The sequence below is a fragment of the Mytilus californianus genome, unplaced genomic scaffold, assembly GCF_021869535.1.
Source record: "Mytilus californianus isolate M0D057914Y unplaced genomic scaffold, xbMytCali1.0.p SCAF_5, whole genome shotgun sequence".
NCBI classification, from domain to species: Eukaryota; Metazoa; Mollusca; class Bivalvia; order Mytilida; family Mytilidae; genus Mytilus; species Mytilus californianus.
The window spans coordinates 110932722-110949998 of NW_026262701.1; the positions used below are offsets into that span (position 1 = coordinate 110932722).

At 32.4% G+C, this 17277-nt stretch overlaps 1 protein-coding gene across 1 annotated transcript; it reads left to right on the forward strand.

The window, feature by feature from the left end:
* Window positions 1-1081: 1081 nt before the first annotated feature.
* On the forward strand, window positions 1082-16907 carry LOC127702869 (cytochrome P450 10-like). The gene is made up of 11 exons (XM_052207173.1): window positions 1082-1111; window positions 1556-1726; window positions 2007-2203; window positions 4036-4226; window positions 5030-5250; window positions 8314-8454; window positions 9288-9454; window positions 10094-10172; window positions 13948-14111; window positions 14676-14715; window positions 15946-16907. The coding sequence occupies exons 1-11, from the start codon at window positions 1082-1084 to the stop codon at window positions 16057-16059; spliced, it is 1515 nt and encodes a 504-aa protein (XP_052063133.1). The 3' UTR covers window positions 16060-16907.
* The last annotated feature ends 370 nt before the right edge of the window (window positions 16908-17277 follow it).

Here is a 17277-nt window from a genome sequence, read left to right on the forward strand (position 1 = left end):
AGCAGAAGAGGTAAATTGATCCTGAGATTGCCTCCATGATATAATTCAACAGTCTGATTCTTATAAAGTTAATATTCCTTCGTTGTTTTGGAGACAGCTTTGATACCTTAGGTAGCAATATACAGTTAGGAAAAAATAAAAATCTACCCTCATAAATTTTACCATCCCCTTTTCCTTGCTTTCTTACAAATTTAGCTTACTGGTTATATGACATATGTGCATATGTATGTAATACTTATCTTCCATAGATTTGATTTCCTGTAGTTAAAATGGTGGAATATAATTTCTGTTGGTGTATCCATGGCAACAATCTGCATTTATTTGCTATCAAATATTGCACAAATGGGTGTGAAGGAAGATGCCACATATTTCCCCAAAAATTGTTTAAACGTAGAATTTCAACCCCTTGGAGTGATACCTTTTCTGAAACTGTTTACATATATCTATATATATACAAATAAAAGTCATATGTCTTTCGTAAAATTGCCTCAAAAAGTTTTTGTGAAAAAAAAGTGTTTGTAAACATTACAATAATTTCTGGACCTTTGGACGGTTGGGATATGCAAATACGTACAGCTAAACAGAAAATAGCCCAATAAACATGTAAAAAATAATCTTGATGTTCCTATAAACCCACTTTGAAGGCTTAATTAGTCATCAGCTGTCTAAAAATAAATTTTATTGCACAATAACTTTCATATTTGTAAAATCCACAGGGGCCAAAATGCGAAACCACACTCCTAACTGTGTATTGCTACCTTAGTAAAATTTAAGTAAGATACGTGTACCAAGTCAGGAATATAACCGTTGTTTTCCATTCGTTTGATGTGTTTGAGCTTTTCATTTAGCTATTTGATAAGGGACTTTCCGTTTTGAATTTTCCTTGGTGTTCGGTATTTTTGTTATTTAACTTTTTACATTCATTGTCTCCCGACACAAAATGAATAATCGTCAAGCGAAAGACAATACTCAAAACGTTGCTCAAAAACGATTTTGTTTAGAATATTCTTCCTTTCATTGTTTATATAAAAACATTGTGTTCGATTCCAAATATCTACATTTTGACTGGGTGTAAATTCGAATGGCGGGTGATGCATGCGAAGCAGGAGACGTTTAACATGTCAACGCACCCGATTTCAGTCTGTTTGGAGTTCATACGATTCCTTCAGTTTTTGTTTGTTACCTTGATTTGTACCTTTCTAATCATTCTCTAAATTGGTTCTACCTGTTTTTCCTCATTAGGATAAATAAACTTTAGTCTGTAACCTTCTTTCAATACCGGCAAGAAAATTTTGAATATGATATTGTTCAAATTGTAACAGATATATATTTTGATAATCATATGATGTAATACTAGATATAACTTTAATGCTGATTTTAAATAAACATATAATGTCGAGAGTGTTGAGCTTTTACACGATATAGATGCTTACGGGTGTGAGCATGTTGACATGAAAGTACTTTACAGTTCCTTAAGTCTTAGTAATACATGATATTCTACTAAATGGTATAACATAACAAAATTGAACAGGACCAATATTTTTTCATGTTGTAGTGTCCATTCAGAAAAACACATACACTACAAACAAAAGATCCAACGACTTCTATATCTCAAAACAAAACCCAGCTGTTTGAAGATATTCCAGGGCCTAAAGGGCTGCCAATCGTGGGAACTTTGTTTGATTACTTTAAAAAAGATGGACCTAGATTTAATAAAATGTTTAAAGTAAGTACTAATAATTGATTCTTAAGTTTTAATTTGATAATATCACGTGATATTCTTTTCTTGTAAAAATATTCTTTTTTTATATCAAGACACACATGCCTTGTTTCATTGGTTATTTCATTTGTCTTGATTATTTCATATCCAATGAACCAAGTAAACTGTAACTGTTTATCTTGTGTAAAGAACAAACTTCTGTCCGAGGAAAGGGATTAGGTATCTATAAAAATAATAAAATCTGTTATGAATTATCACTTAAAGTATATCTGGATGATTTTTACAGTCCTACCAACAAAGAGCTTTCGAATATGGACCAATATATAAAGAGCAAATAGGAGCAATATCAACCGTAGTAATCAGTGACCCTCTTGAGTACAACAAGGTAATCCGTTCAGAAGGGAAATATCCAAACAGAAGAGAAATGGAACCAATGGCACATTATCGAAGGAAAAAGGAAATTGGACTAGGGCTGGTTAATGCGTATGTATACTGAATGAAATACATACATTTTGATTTGATTTGGATTTGCCAAATGCGCGTATGAATTTTGTCGCGAACCTTTACACCATATTCCTTGCTTTCCATTTCATCGACCGAGTTTGTCTCTCGTGCTGTGTGGGGTCATAGAACCTAGAACTTGTTCTCGTTACGTACTTAGTTATATGTTATCATATTTGTACAATTATGAAGTACTTTCTCCTAGCTATCTTCTCTTATGTGTACTACTGCAGTTTTTTTTTCTATTTCGGTCTGAATTCTTATCGCAAATGTTAATCAATTCATCTCAACTATTTTGCCTATGAATACAATATTTCCCGATGTGTCCCGTGTTCGCTAATTATGATAGTATTGGTTAGATTTCTTTCCCTGTAGTACAATATCCTAAATATGTGTTCTACATAGCACAGATCGATAAGAGTTTTGATAAAACCCGTTCAAGTGACCGTCTTTGATTTTTTATGAGGTGTGAGCTTTTTTTCCTTGTCAAAGGCCTCACATGAACTATGTGATCAATAAATGTGATATTTCATTGCTTTCACTTTTTTCAAATGCATGTTAGAACTTTGTCGTTGCTTAATACACAAAATTCCTTATTTGTAGGGAGACTTAGACATACAGGAACTTCTAAAATGAATGAAACAAGGCTAACGTTAACTTAAACTTCAAGTTTCAATATATTCATTATATTCTCTCAATCATGAAGTTTGGTGACTATGTTGATTGCATCTATCCCTTTACAATCAAAATAAAGGTAACAACAGATGTGTTAAGTCTACTACATATCTCGAATTACATCTAGATATTGTAAATTAAAGAAGATCAGTTGAGAAGTAAACATTACAACGCGATGATTGTTATATTTTTTTCACTATAAACTTCTAATTAAGCAATACTAGTATTCACAAGCACCATTAAATGAAGAATTTATTTCTTAGTTGATGTGTCTGTTTGGTAGCATCTCCTCCTAAAAAATCTTTTGAACATCGGTGAACTACTATTGCGTATATTAAACATTTGTTAGATTGAAATGAAATATTTCTGTCTATACCATTTCATTTTTGAATCAGAATATTTTTTTAGACTTTCCGTATGAAAAGATGCAGTTTGCAATACGAATACAAAAAATACAAATGCGGATAGGAGGGGACTGTGACTTTGTAAGTTCCGCTCGTTAGTTATTCATTTGAATCAAAAGTTTATCAATTACACGTTTGTTCCCTCAGTTTTAGTTTGTAACCCGGATTTGGTTTTTTTCTCAATCGATTTATGAATTTCGAACAGCTGTATACTACTGTTGCCTTTATTTTTGAGGTTGATGCTGCTTTTGAAGTGAAATAATTAATATCCTTGCCTAAGATATTGTCAAATATGTGAGATGAATGTGGATCTTCAATCAGCTTTATGTTATGAATAATAAGAAGGTACACATCAAGTTAAAAAAAATGAGGGAATCGCATAAAACCAAAACTCGGGGGATCGCATGATCTCTCAAGGAGCGAGACCAGCTACGTCGACAGAGTGAACGCCTCCTGCTATGCATGTATCACCCGCCATGCGAATCCTGACACTCAGTAAAAATGTTACAATCGGGAATAGGAAACAATCGTTAAATCAACAGATCAGACGACTATTCTGGCATCTAAATATCTATGACCCCGAAAACATGTCGACAATTACGGGGTTGTACCAGCTGTGCCTTTCCAAAATCAGGTGCTTTGTCACGTCCGACATGTCTGTATCCTAAGAGAATCTACAATATACTTGATTTCCGCCTATTTTTTTCATTATTAATTTAAATCATACATATATAGACAGGGAGAAGAGTGGCACAGACACAGAACTGTGGTCAGTAAGAAAATGTTGAAAATGAAAGAGGTGTTGGCATATTGTGAGGGATTGGACGTAGTAGCAGAAGACTTTGTAAAACATCTTATGGCCAGGCTTGATGAAAAATTCGAGGTCAAAGGACTAGAGACAGATCTATTCAAGTGGTCCATGGAATGTAAGCTTAATACCTTAATTGACCTATCAGAATTTCGGGTTATACCACTCTCTACTAACTATATTATTACACAGAAGTTTCCCCGTAACTTAGCTTTAATAACTGATAATCATTAAAGTCAATCTTTTGAGAATATGAAAATTAGTCATGATAAAAAAAAAAACTAAACCTTAAATATATCCTACAATAAAATTGCACCACATGAAATTATTATAGATCAATGGGAACTTTTCAAAATCAAATTCCAAGTTCTGAAAAGTATACTGCAGATTAAAATTCAGGCAGGTAGATTAATAAAAGGTCAATATTATTAGTTCTTAAATCAATTCCAATTGTTTCCATTATTAAATACTGCAATCATTTTTGTACGTCATGTTTTTCAAGAAGAATATGTTAAAACGAAACTACTTAGCATACAACGCCAGTTATACGTTTCTTCTTCTTCATTTAAATGTTAACTAGCTCCAATGTTTAAAATGTGTAGTAACCAATTTTAAATAAATTATACGTTTGTAGCTTACTGTACCAAGTCAGGAATATGACAGTTGTTTTCCATTTGTTTGATGTGTTTGATCTTTTGATTTTGCCATTTGATAAGGGACTTTCCGTTTTGGGTTTTCCATGGAGTTCGGTATTTTTGTTGTTTTACTTTTTACATGTACATATATAAAGTTATGTTACGTTTCTCCTTCTGAAATTCTGTAAATTAAATTTTACCAACAATACCTGTATTAAATGATGCAATATTTCAGCAATAGGAATTTAAATTTTATCCACATTATCTAAGTTTTGTAATATTTTAGCAATAGGAATTTTTTTGTTTGACGAAAGAATAGGATGCCTTGGAGATAGAACACCACAACAGGCCCAAGACTTTATCATAAATCTACATGGTTTCTTTAAACTGATGCAGCCGTTGATGTACAATCTGCCAATATATAAATTATACCCCACTAAAACATGGAAACAGTATGAACAATATACAGACAATATCCTGAAAATAGGACGATCTTATGTAGATAAGGTATTTATTTAATGACATTGATACCTACAGAGTAAGCAACATTTAAGTTATCGACAGCGCCAATCATTGTTTATTGAATGTTATTATGACCGAGCACGCATGCTGATATGGCGTAAAGTGCTTAAATTTGATTTATATATTATGAATCTATAAATTGTAGAAAGATGGAAAGAAAACACATGGTCATGATGTTTTTATTGTTTTCTTTCATGTTTTTTTGTTTCTAGTGTTTTCTCCACCCAAAAAGTATAAAAAAAAATTCCACATTGTTCAATTATCTATTTTGAATCATATAAAGAGACAAGATGTACATAATAAAATCATACACAAGAATCGCGGACAGCTCAGCTGGATGGCTTTATCAGCTACCACACAGAGAACCGTAATCATTGAAAATTTTTTAACGTTATTGTCTATGGGGAATTATGACCACTAGCTAAATAAACGAATACTATGTCTATTTTATAAATCTCATATAAAATAAATAAATTATAGAGATCTCACCACTTTTTTAGCTTTGAAATGGTGTAATAAAATCCACTTTATCTTGATATTTACTGGTGTCCCTATCATGTTGAAAGTCGGGTTCTCTTTTGGTTGAGATGTGTTAAATTACGAGGTATCCATATTTTATAAAAAATCATATTAAATTCATTTTTTATTGTAAATCAAATTAACAAATTATACAGTATTGGCAAATAATTTTCCTATCAAATGGTATAAGAATCGTCATTTTAAAATAATGTTTACTGTAGTAGTAAATGAAGTAAATGCAAGTATTTTGAATGTATACAGTAAGATATCATAGCATCAAAATCATTGTTAGGATATGCTATCTTTATGTTCTCCTTCATACATTAATCTTATTGTTTAGTACAAGGATTTGTATAGTACTATACAAATCCTTGTTTAGTATATTCATAAAATGTCGTTTAATAATACAAATGACGAAAAACATCGAAGTCCTTTTTAAGAAAAGCTCCATAATTATCGATCTCAGCTAACATATAAACACGAATGTGTCAATATTTACATAGTATATTGTATAAGCGTCCCATGGTGCCACGGCAAATCCTTTCCGGTGCTGTATCACTATTCAATACCATATGTTACTATTTTATCTTATCATTTAAGTATTATATTGAAAATATAGTAGTCCATACACAAGAGCTTGTTGGGAGACCCCCTTTTTTTTAATTTTTTGCGGTTAATCTATCAAAATAGTCTTTTCACATCAGCTTTTTTACCTTGTCTAAAGTGTTCAAACTCTTATCAATGCGATTTAACAATAATAATTTATGTATGTTGCCCTCTATTCTTATGTTTACGAGTATTCTACACATACGAATATAGGGTAATACATATAAACTAATTTTATAAAGTAAAAAAAAAATTGAGATACGGCTGAAATATGAACGAATATTTTCAAATAAGATTAATTACAACAAAAAAATAATTATAAAATTAACTAGACTAAGTGATGCCCCGCACTTCACTCTGACTGTATCATTACAAAGATAATGTAGAACTTTATCTGAGATTTAATTGTGTCTGGGAGACACAAATGATGCCCCAGCAGATGCAAAGTGTTATTTTAAAATAACTTCAACTATCTCTCAAAAGAGCAAATATTAAACCCTGACCACATGCACACCTTCAATATATGTACAAACCACTAAACTTTAAGAAGAAAGTCTGCGGTTTTATTTACTGATATCTATGTCTAATTAAGGGTAGTGAATTATTTAAGTTTTATGTTCCTAGAGGACAGGAAAATATTACAATTTAATCCACAGGTGTTAAAGATTTTACGTGTTACCTAGTTCAAATAAAATCCAGCATGGAGTATACATCTGGCTTATACAATGTCAATATCGAATACATGTGACCTACCCATATCAAATAAAATCTAAAATTGACATTGCCTTTCTGTAGCTTTTATTTATATGTTTTATGAGATTTCAACCCTCCCTCTATACCTCTAGCCTATGTAGAATAAACAAAACACAGCAACACGCACAGTAAAACTCAGTTTAAAAGAAGTCCGAGTCCGATGTCAGAATAGATAACAAAAGACACTAAGCAAAATGACAATGATACATGATAAATTAACTAAAGGACTACTAGCAATAACTGACATGCCAGCTCCACACTTCAATTAAACTGATTGAAAGATTATGTCTTCGTCATATTCATAAATTGTCTATCCTTTTCCAGAATCACGTTGAAGAGTTAAATGCTATTTTTTTTTTGATATAAAACATAATCTAGATAATACTCAAGCCTACTCAATTAAAAAGAAATATACAAGGATAGATCAGTTTGCCTGTGGCTTTAAAATGTTTCTTTTATTGAACTTGTTAAAATCAGAAACACCGATGATAAATTATTTGGACTATCTTAAAGCTTCCGAAAAGGTCGTGTGTAGTATAAACAGGGTTACAAATTTCATACAATAAGAAAATTTACTAGATTAAGAAAAAAAAATTAAAAAAAGTATTGATCAAGAGATATACATATGTTATAAATATAGGAAATATAATAACATGTAAACGTATCTCTTTTGAACCATCCTTAACAGAAAATATTCTTTCTACATCATAGGGCATGCAAAACTTTTCTTTTTTAGATTATTTCTTTTCTATCGGCAATTTCTTCATCATTCATCTGTGTATAGTGTACGCGGGGTTTCTTTCTTAAATCCAACTGCGTTCGGAATTATCGTAAAACTGCTAATATCATAAATTACCCTATAGGCATAACGTCAAAGTGACATCTATTGGCGGGGTGTTCGTTTAGGGGAGTTATCTATTCTTATCTACTGGTCACCAGACAATGAGAACAAGATGGGAACCAGAATAGAAAAGTAACACGAGTTATCTCGCCTTGAAATGTCCGTAATTCTTGTACATTAGGAAAAAGAACCGTGAAAGTAAAAAGTAAAATCGAGACACACTGGTCCACAAGACATAACAGAGAAAAGAGAAGATCGTTTGTGAAAGAGTATAAATGAACAAAAAATTAACATAATGTTACAGAAAAAAAATGTTTATATTTTAAAAGAAAGCTGAGCAGCTTCAGTTTGCAGAGAACCAGAGCAATGACCATGTACCATTCCTAACATATTTATTGTCGGATCAATCCCTCACCCCAGAAGAAGCTCTGTCAACAGCGACCGATCTTCTAGTCAGCGCAACGGAAACGGTAAGAACTAAAAAAATATTCATACTTAATTGACTTTATCACTAAAACATAAGTTGCTTGTTGACTGAAATCGTCCATCTTTATTTATTTGACTTAGTTATAATGCAAAAAAGCTCCTTATTCATTGAATAGTAAAATCTGTTTTTTTTTGTTAATTTATTATATAATGAATATGCATGTAAAATAGGAAACCGCCGATGTATTTGTAGTTGAGAGTTGAAGTTGAAAGATAAACATTGCATGCAAAAGAGAGGCGAAAGATACCAAAGGGACATTCAAACTCATAAGTCGAACATAAACTGACAACGCCATGGCTAAAAAAGAAAAAGACCAACAGACAAAAAATAGTACACAAAACACAACATAGAAAACTAAAGACTGAGCAACACGAACCGCACCAAAAACTAGGGGTGACAAATAAGTCAGGATCCTGAACATATTAAATCATAACTAAACGAATAATGATAGTCACGTTACTGGCTTCAATGGAAAGCTGTATGTTTACTTAGGTTTTATGATCCCGAACCTTATGCATGTGTTTCCATTGATCATAATATCTGTAATTAATTCACTCCAAGTGTACAAGAATGAGGAGTTTATAATAGGGAAAATATTCAAATTTTGTCACTGTTTACATTATTTATTAACCATTTTCAATGCAATGCTGTATAACCTCGTGACAAAAACTTTTTTATAAGTGTAACCAAAACAAGGGTGTGAATAACTTGGATATATGCAGATCAAACAATATCATGTGTACTATCTTTTGAAGTAAACCCCACATTTCTGTTTATGCATATCTAAGTTGTTAATTAAATGTATATTTTACCCAGACAACGACCAGCTCTTTGTGGATACTATACAGCTTAGCAAAGAACCCTGAGGTACAGGAAAAGCTTTACAAAGAAACAATGGATCTGATACCAAATAAAGAACCAATAACACCTGAAATACTAAGTCAACTATCATACCTTAAAGCTGTTGTAAAGGAAACCTTCAGGTGAAATTTATTACTGTTACATCGCCCCTGTAAACTATAGGTTGCAGAAGGTGCAATGATACTGCATGTCTGCTTGAAATTTCCATCAATAATTTGACTAATGATATGAGAATTAATTACACTTCTTAAAATTAATCCTATCACCTTATGGAATTTGAAATACTTATGAATTAGGACATTGTTATTGTGACAATTCGTTTCGTAACAAAAAATCAAATTTGTGTTAAGCACAACATTGCTTTCAAACAAAAGAAGATTTTCCAGAAAACTCCATTGATAAAAATCAACGTCTTGAAATTGTTTTGAAAAAGTGGTTTACGTGAGGTTTATCGCAAAGAAGTTGGACTAATATTCCCTGAATTTATTTCACACCGGGTCATTTTCAAAAGCCTTTCAATCTTTACTTAAATTCATAGTATCAAAACCCAATGTGTGTACTTAAAAGAGAGGCGAAAGATACCAAAGGGACATTCAAACTCATAAGTCTAAAATAAACTGACAAAGCCATGGCTAAAAAAGAAAAAGACATTCTAACAAAAGACCCTGTGAGTAAAAACAAATACAGGGGATATTGGTTCTTCCTCTTTTCACATGATGAAATCGCAGTGTAAGTGTGAACAATATTTACTTTTGTTTTAGATTGTATCCTATAACATTTGCCACAAGCAGACATATAGATGATGACTTGGAAGTCAACCAATACATGATCCCTGCAGGGGTTTGTATTTTTTTTAAAGTTTATATAAAATGTTCTTGTTTTTGTCGTTTGTGTAAATAAAGATTACTGAGTATATATCTTCGACTGAGATCGAAGTCCTATCCTCAAATCGGAGATCGATCTGACGTCACAGTCTTAAATCGAAGTCCAAATATTTCAATACTCTAATTAAAATCTTATTTAACCAGATGTAAGTCATGGTAGCTGCCTATCGGGTCACTCAAATGTCTTAATATCTGAATACCAGTTAAGTCTATATTTCTGTTCTCTTTAGTGATCTTTTTGTCTTCATATTATTCTTTCTACAATAGTCTATATGACAAATAAGATATCGTGATGAGTTGACTTACGAAAATGAACGACAGAGGAGACAACATCTAATTCCAAAAAGAAGCAACTAAAACAAAATAAAAGGACGTCACGGATTGCGGGTAGATAACAAGTCATCTACAGACTACATATTATAATATGGACATGGATATTTTGCGTTCAAAATAAAAAACACTTCAAAGACACCAGACTACAAATTTGGGACGCCAGACACGTGTTTCTTCTACATAAGACTAATCAGTGACGCTCGAATCAAAAGAGTTGGAAGGCCAAAACAAATACGAAATTGATGAACATTGAAAAACCAATTATTTCGAAAAGTTGTGTCAAATACGTCGAAGCATATATATGCCTGGTGGTATATTAACCTTACTATTTAGAATATTTCAACATTCTATTTTATTGACAGTTGATTAACAAAAATAACGTACCAATGGTATTTCATGTCGGCACACAAGTGCTGAATCTAGGGCTGGTGATACCACAAGGAACGAAACGTCCATCACCAGTGACTAAGGCTATATATGACTGGGGGTAGATAAACCTTAGTGTTTAGCATATTTACATTTGAAGTCGTTGATCCAGTCTATGTGCATTGTTTCATTCAATTCTTTTTGTTGGTCGTGTAGTCCGAGATTCAGACGTCAGAGCAATTTTGTACTAGAGATCGTGTTGCTCAGCCTTTAGATTGCTATGGAGTGTTTTGTAGACTGTTGTTTGTATTTACACCAAATTGGTAATTATGACTTCGTCATATTTGTAACAACTGTGACCTATATATGTTACAGTGAATTTGTAAAATCAGGGATTTTGTAAAATCCCTGGAATAATTAGTGATTTTGTAAAACCACAGTTTAAACTTGATATTAGAAATTTGTTTTTCTTAATATAAAAACAGACTTTGAAATACATAAAACTTTTGTACAGTGATTATGAATTTGGGTGACATCTACTGTTACATAATTGCCCTGCTTTTCGACAGGCACACCTATTTTGTTCACATCTATTCTTTCCAGAACATCCATATTTTAAAAAACCTTGCCCATCGCAAATGGAGGACAGTTTAACTGCTTGTCGAAAAGGTATGAAATTGCCAATAGATACATCTGACGGACTCAAAAACAGGGAATCAGTGGGTTCAAACTGGTTTCTTGAGTATGACAATAACAAAATGCCATATTTGGTACCAAGACGATAACCTTTCTCTTACTTTCCATGGACAATTGCCATTAAATTGGATCACCCTTTCCACAATCAACAACTGTAATAGGAATAACAACATTACATCTAATGCTTACTTCTTCTAAAACTTTATTAGTCAGACGTAACATACGATTGGCTTGTTTTATTATTGATTGAGAAGCAATGACCTGAAATTTCAGGGATTTTACAAAATTCCTGATTTAAAAAATTTACTGTAACATATATACCGTGTGCGCGTCTTTTGGAATCAAGCGCGCTAATATTAATATTTTAACAACATAATTAATGATTTGGCAAGTATTAAATCAAGATGCAGGAGCCAAAAGCTAGCAAAACATAATATATCAGATAAGATTTTTGGAGGAAAAAAAACCCCAAAACATCTATTTATTTCCTTTTTTGTTTGCGCTTGTTTAATTAAATCTAAACGATAAAATATGGACAAAGTTTGTTAATATGTTACTTAATCTACCAAACATTTAAAAGTGCCTTGTTCAGAATTAGAGTTCTCAACAGTCACTACAAGACGTCATTACAGCGTCCAGAAAGAAGACATCGATCAGAGAAGTCAAGAATTTGACGTCGATTTGCACCAGAATAAAAGAGGCCATGAACCCATGTTCAAATCTGGTGAAACTATTTAGGATATACAAATCAACATAAAAACAAAACCTGAGGGAATTTTATCACAAGATCTAAGACAGAGAAAACATGTCGCGTGTCATTTGAGACATAGACACGTCGTATCGGTCAACGATTAGTGATGGTTACCGTGTTGATTCCAGTCGTTCTTCATCATAACTCTGTGGAAGCAGTTTTATGTGTAATGAGCACACCCCTGTTAATGTATGTCCGTATCATATTGGCATGCACACGCGTGGCGTATCAAATAAGATACGTAAACACATATAAAGGGGCAGCGGTCATATTTTACTGCTAAAATTTACTCGAATAATTCAATCCCTCTCCGTGTCCGATTTTCTTCCATGCGATGCCGCCACCGTAGAGCAGCGGAATATAATGACTATATTATTCGGTTTATGCTGAAATGGGAAATTGATAATGGGAAAGCCGAAATCGTCACGTTTGTCATGGATACTAGTGTGAAGTAGTCCATACGTGTTGATACTAAGAACATGAACCAGCATTGAAGCAGGCCTTCTAATTTCGGTAATATCCTTAATTTCAAGTTAACTGGATAGAGTAGATGCAAGCACTCACTAAAATGTGGATTGGTGAGTGACAGACATCATCATTATATCAAAGAACTTGGATGTAACGTATAATAATTAAACCTGGTGAGATAAAATGGAATGACATTTTTGTATCTGTGTATTAAGGGGAGTCGTTGCAGTTTCCCATATAAGAATACTAGTATTGTCAATTCTTAAATGATTTTGAGATATGCTGTAGATCGAGATTGGTATTTTTGAAACACATGAAATAAAACAGAGGTAATAGTATTTGTTTTCGAATAAAGTGAGATTCAAACTTTTGTTATTTCGATGAAATTTAATAAAACAACTTTAAGATTTAAAAAAGAGATATCAGTTTTAGCAATGAAAATAGCGAACTTGGTTTATTTAAAAGCTTTTATAATGTGACTAGTATTGTTTCATTGCATTACGTGTTTGAATTTTTGTTTTTCTTACCAAAATAAGATAAAGCCGACCTTTATTTAGAAGTTTGACAAATGCATTATGCGTTATGTTCTTGAAAATGTGTTTCATGCACCGGAATTGTCACATTATATTTTGCGGGAAAATCATTTTTCAACGTTCGGAAAAAAAGTGCATACATCAAAGAAACAAGGGGAGAAATGCATCACTTGTATGTTAACTACTATGGTATAAATCTGATAAACATATTTAAATAAGTTTTCGTATTTACTCACTTACAACATTTCGATAGTAAAGTTTCTACGGGGAAAAGAAACGTAAAACCATTTTACAGGAAAATAATTTCGTAACAAAAGTTTGTGTTGGTTGCATTACAAAGATATATTGTTTTGAGTTCAGGAGAATAAAGGATTTGCTTATTGAAGTTAGTTTTCGAGCGTCACCCTTTTAACACCTAAATTAATTGACTTAGTGGTGTTAATCTTACTGAAATAATTTCAAGAAAAATATCGTTGTATCTTATGTTTTTAATTTCTTTTTCCGTCACTCACGAACGTGCATGGGTTTGTTTTAATTTGATTTTTCATCTTCAGTTATATATTTTTTTTTTTTCCTAAATAAAGACGCATGTCCAAGGGAACTTATATGCTATGTACCATGATCCAAAACTATATCCAGATCCAGAGAGCTTTAAACCAGAAAGATGGATGGACGGTAAAATGGATAGGAAGCTCAAATCACTGTCAAACTTGGTCTGGGGTCATGGAGCAAGAATGTGTATTGGCAAGTATATAAAGTAGATATGTGTGCTTATTTCAATTTTTATTATGCCCCACCTACGATAGTAGAAGGGGCATTATGTTTTCTGGTCTGTGCGTCCGTTCGTTCGTCCTTCCGTCTGTCTGTCCCGCTCCAGGTTAAAGTTTTTGGTCAAGGTAGTTTTTGATGAAGTTTAAGTCCTATCAACTTGAAACTTAGTACACATGTTCTCTATGATATGATCTTTCTAATTTTAATGCCAAATTAAGAGTTTTGACCCCAATTTCACGGTCCACTGAACATAGAAAATGATAGTGCGAGTGGGGCATCCGTGTACTATGGACACATTCTTGTTGTATGCTGTTTTTATATTGATATAATAGGTGTTCCATGTCAGCTGACTTTTCAGTAGATAGGGGGAATTTGTAACTTTTGACTCTCTCTTTGTTTACAATTGAGCAAAGATCAAACTAATTCATCGAATACTAAATGTAGTCTAGTTTATAATTTCAAGCAGTTTTTCATACTAATATCTAGTCAAGATTGTTGCTTGTAATCTATCTGAACGTAATATTTGTTTATTTTTAGGTAGAAGATTCGCAGAACAAGAGATGTATATAATGTTGACCAAGGTATTAGTTATATTTCTGTGGTCATGTTAAGAACTGTAATAAAAAGGGAATAAAAAGAGATGATGGTATAAGTCAATGATAACTCATCCAATTTTGTTGATATAACGGAACTATAAGCAACTGTCATATGGCAGGTTTAGCTAGCTATAAAACCAGGTTCAAACCACCATTTTATTCGGAAAATGCTTGTACCAAGTTAGGAATATGGCAGTTGTTTTTCACTTGTTCTGTTGATTGATAGCGTTTGATTTTGTTGTCAGTTTTTATGGACATCCCTTTTGAATTGCCTTCGAATTCGATATTTTTGTTATACTTTTTTATGCAACAACCAAATGACACAAATATCTAAAAGGACATCTACGCTATCCATTTCTTGTTCAGTGCATGTAATGATCTTGTGTAATGAATTATCTGGTATCTATCAAATTTCGATATTGCCTTTAGGCATAAGATTTTGATAGATAGATAGATCGAGCATTAGCAAGAAATTAAATTCCAAAATTTTTCAATATGATCCAGCAATTTCAGTGATAGAATTAGAACTTATCTTGTGTGGAATCTCTTCAAATAGCAAATCATTAATTAAAGAGTTTTTTTTTTAAATATTTCCTCCCTGTCTTATTAATTCAATTCCAAGTTTGTTGCAGTGGTTTTGGTTTGATTACCAGATTCTTGTTCAAAGCTTTCCTCGAACAATTCAACAGCTCCATAAAATAAGCAGTTCCAGCTCGCTTATTTGATACAATGTTGTTCGTTATATTATATATTGTATTATACCGCTTCTTTATAATATTCAGTTGAACAGGTTATTTTCTCGAGTATGAGCCGAATCTTCGGATACGGGGCTTGGTTAGGTAGGTACTACTGTATTGTTGCAGTTACAGATTGTCTTCAAACATATATATATAAATAAAAAAGATACAAGGTTTATAAATTGTTACGCAGAGGCGTATTTCGTCTACATCCGACTCATCAGTTGCTTTAGAATCAAAACAGTTGAAGGGGGCAAATCAAAAACAAAGTTGAAAAGCATTGCAGGCCAAGTTTCAAAAAGAAATTCCAAATGCAGCTAAGGCAATCTATGCCTGGGGAAGAAAAGTGTTATATATTATATAAGTTAATGTTTCAGGACCTTTATACACCTATTGAATAGTGGGAATTCGGATTTTTCATCATTAATCGAACACTTTTTTTATTTCCATTTTCAGACATTTGACATTTCTATTTCAGATAATTCAAAATTTCAAATTGGAATACCACCATGAAGATATTGAACCTATCCTGAATACGGTAATGACACCCGACAGACCACTCAGACTGAAATTTATTCCTCGATCGGACTGACATCAATACTCAATACAATGATAACAGTGTGTTCAGGAGGAAGAAGTGTATACATGTAGTTTGTCGGATTACGTATGACTCTGTGATATTCTATTTCTGTGATATAATAAACTTCAAACATTTCATTTATAACATAGACTGATCTTTTAACAATGTGGTAAAGCTGTTCTCTTGAAAAAATATTTCTGCTCATTTCTTAACTTTTCATGACAAAATTCCGATGTTCAAAAAATATTTGAGAATAGTTTACAGTAAAGTACTTCCAGCATTTTTTTTAATATTTCAACTTTAGTAAAAGAGTTAACATGTCTCTTTAGTTATGGATAACAATAATACAAATGCATAAGGAAATAAAAGAAGTTAACAGTATTTCAAAAGTATGTTTTATTGTTGGTATCTTTGCACTTTAATTATGTGTTTCTTCCAATCTGAATGCAGTTATATAATTAGTTCAATGGGAGAAATTGTAATTAATGACAACACTTTATATATATCTCATACAATTAATAATATGATATAAAAATTAACCAGAACAGACAAATGAATAAAACAGTATACTGTAAAGGGGAAAATAAGGGACAAGAAAAAACGGATATTAGAAATTGCAAAATGTAAACCCTTGGATAATAATCATTTAACAGTATTCTCTCTTCACCCTTTTTAAAGCAAGGGAATGATAAGCTTTTATGTCATTACTACCACTGGGTCAAAACCTCTGCTGGTGAACTGTTAGTCCCCGAGGGTATCACCAGCCCAGTAGCCAGTACTTTGGTACTGGCATAAAAATACAGATATTGTGTGATTAAATTTATAAAATTTTGGAAATCATCTTAAACTAGATATGGACAATCCCCTCCCCCTTTCTGTTCTGCCATATGCATGAGTATAGTTCCACATATTTTAGATTTGACAAACAGTGATGTTGGCATACAACTTGAAATTGTTACGCCGTCTGTAAGACACAAATTATGCCCCCGCCTGACCATAGAAAATTATAAATTTAACACTCTGTATGATGATGTAACTGTAGGAGGAGATAACCGGACAAACCATGATCTCTTTATGCTAGTAGCAAAAAAATGACCAAGTCCAACTACCTGTCATTTTCAGAATATTTAAAAAAAATCAAAATCCTGTGGCCATGCACACCTTCATTATGTGTATTAACATCCTACAAAATATTAAAGTTGTACCTCCAAAACTGTAGGAGGAGATAGC

Coding starts and splice junctions, on each gene's coding strand:
- LOC127702869 (XM_052207173.1), top strand. CDS start 1,082: ATGGCGGGTGATGCATGCGAAGCAGGAGAC. Junction 9,455..10,093: donor GTTGTAAAGGAAACCTTCAG/GTGAAATTTATT, acceptor CTTTTGTTTTAG/ATTGTATCCTATAACATTTG. Junction 14,112..14,675: donor GCAAGAATGTGTATTGGCAA/GTATATAAAGTA, acceptor ATTTTTAGGTAG/AAGATTCGCAGAACAAGAGA.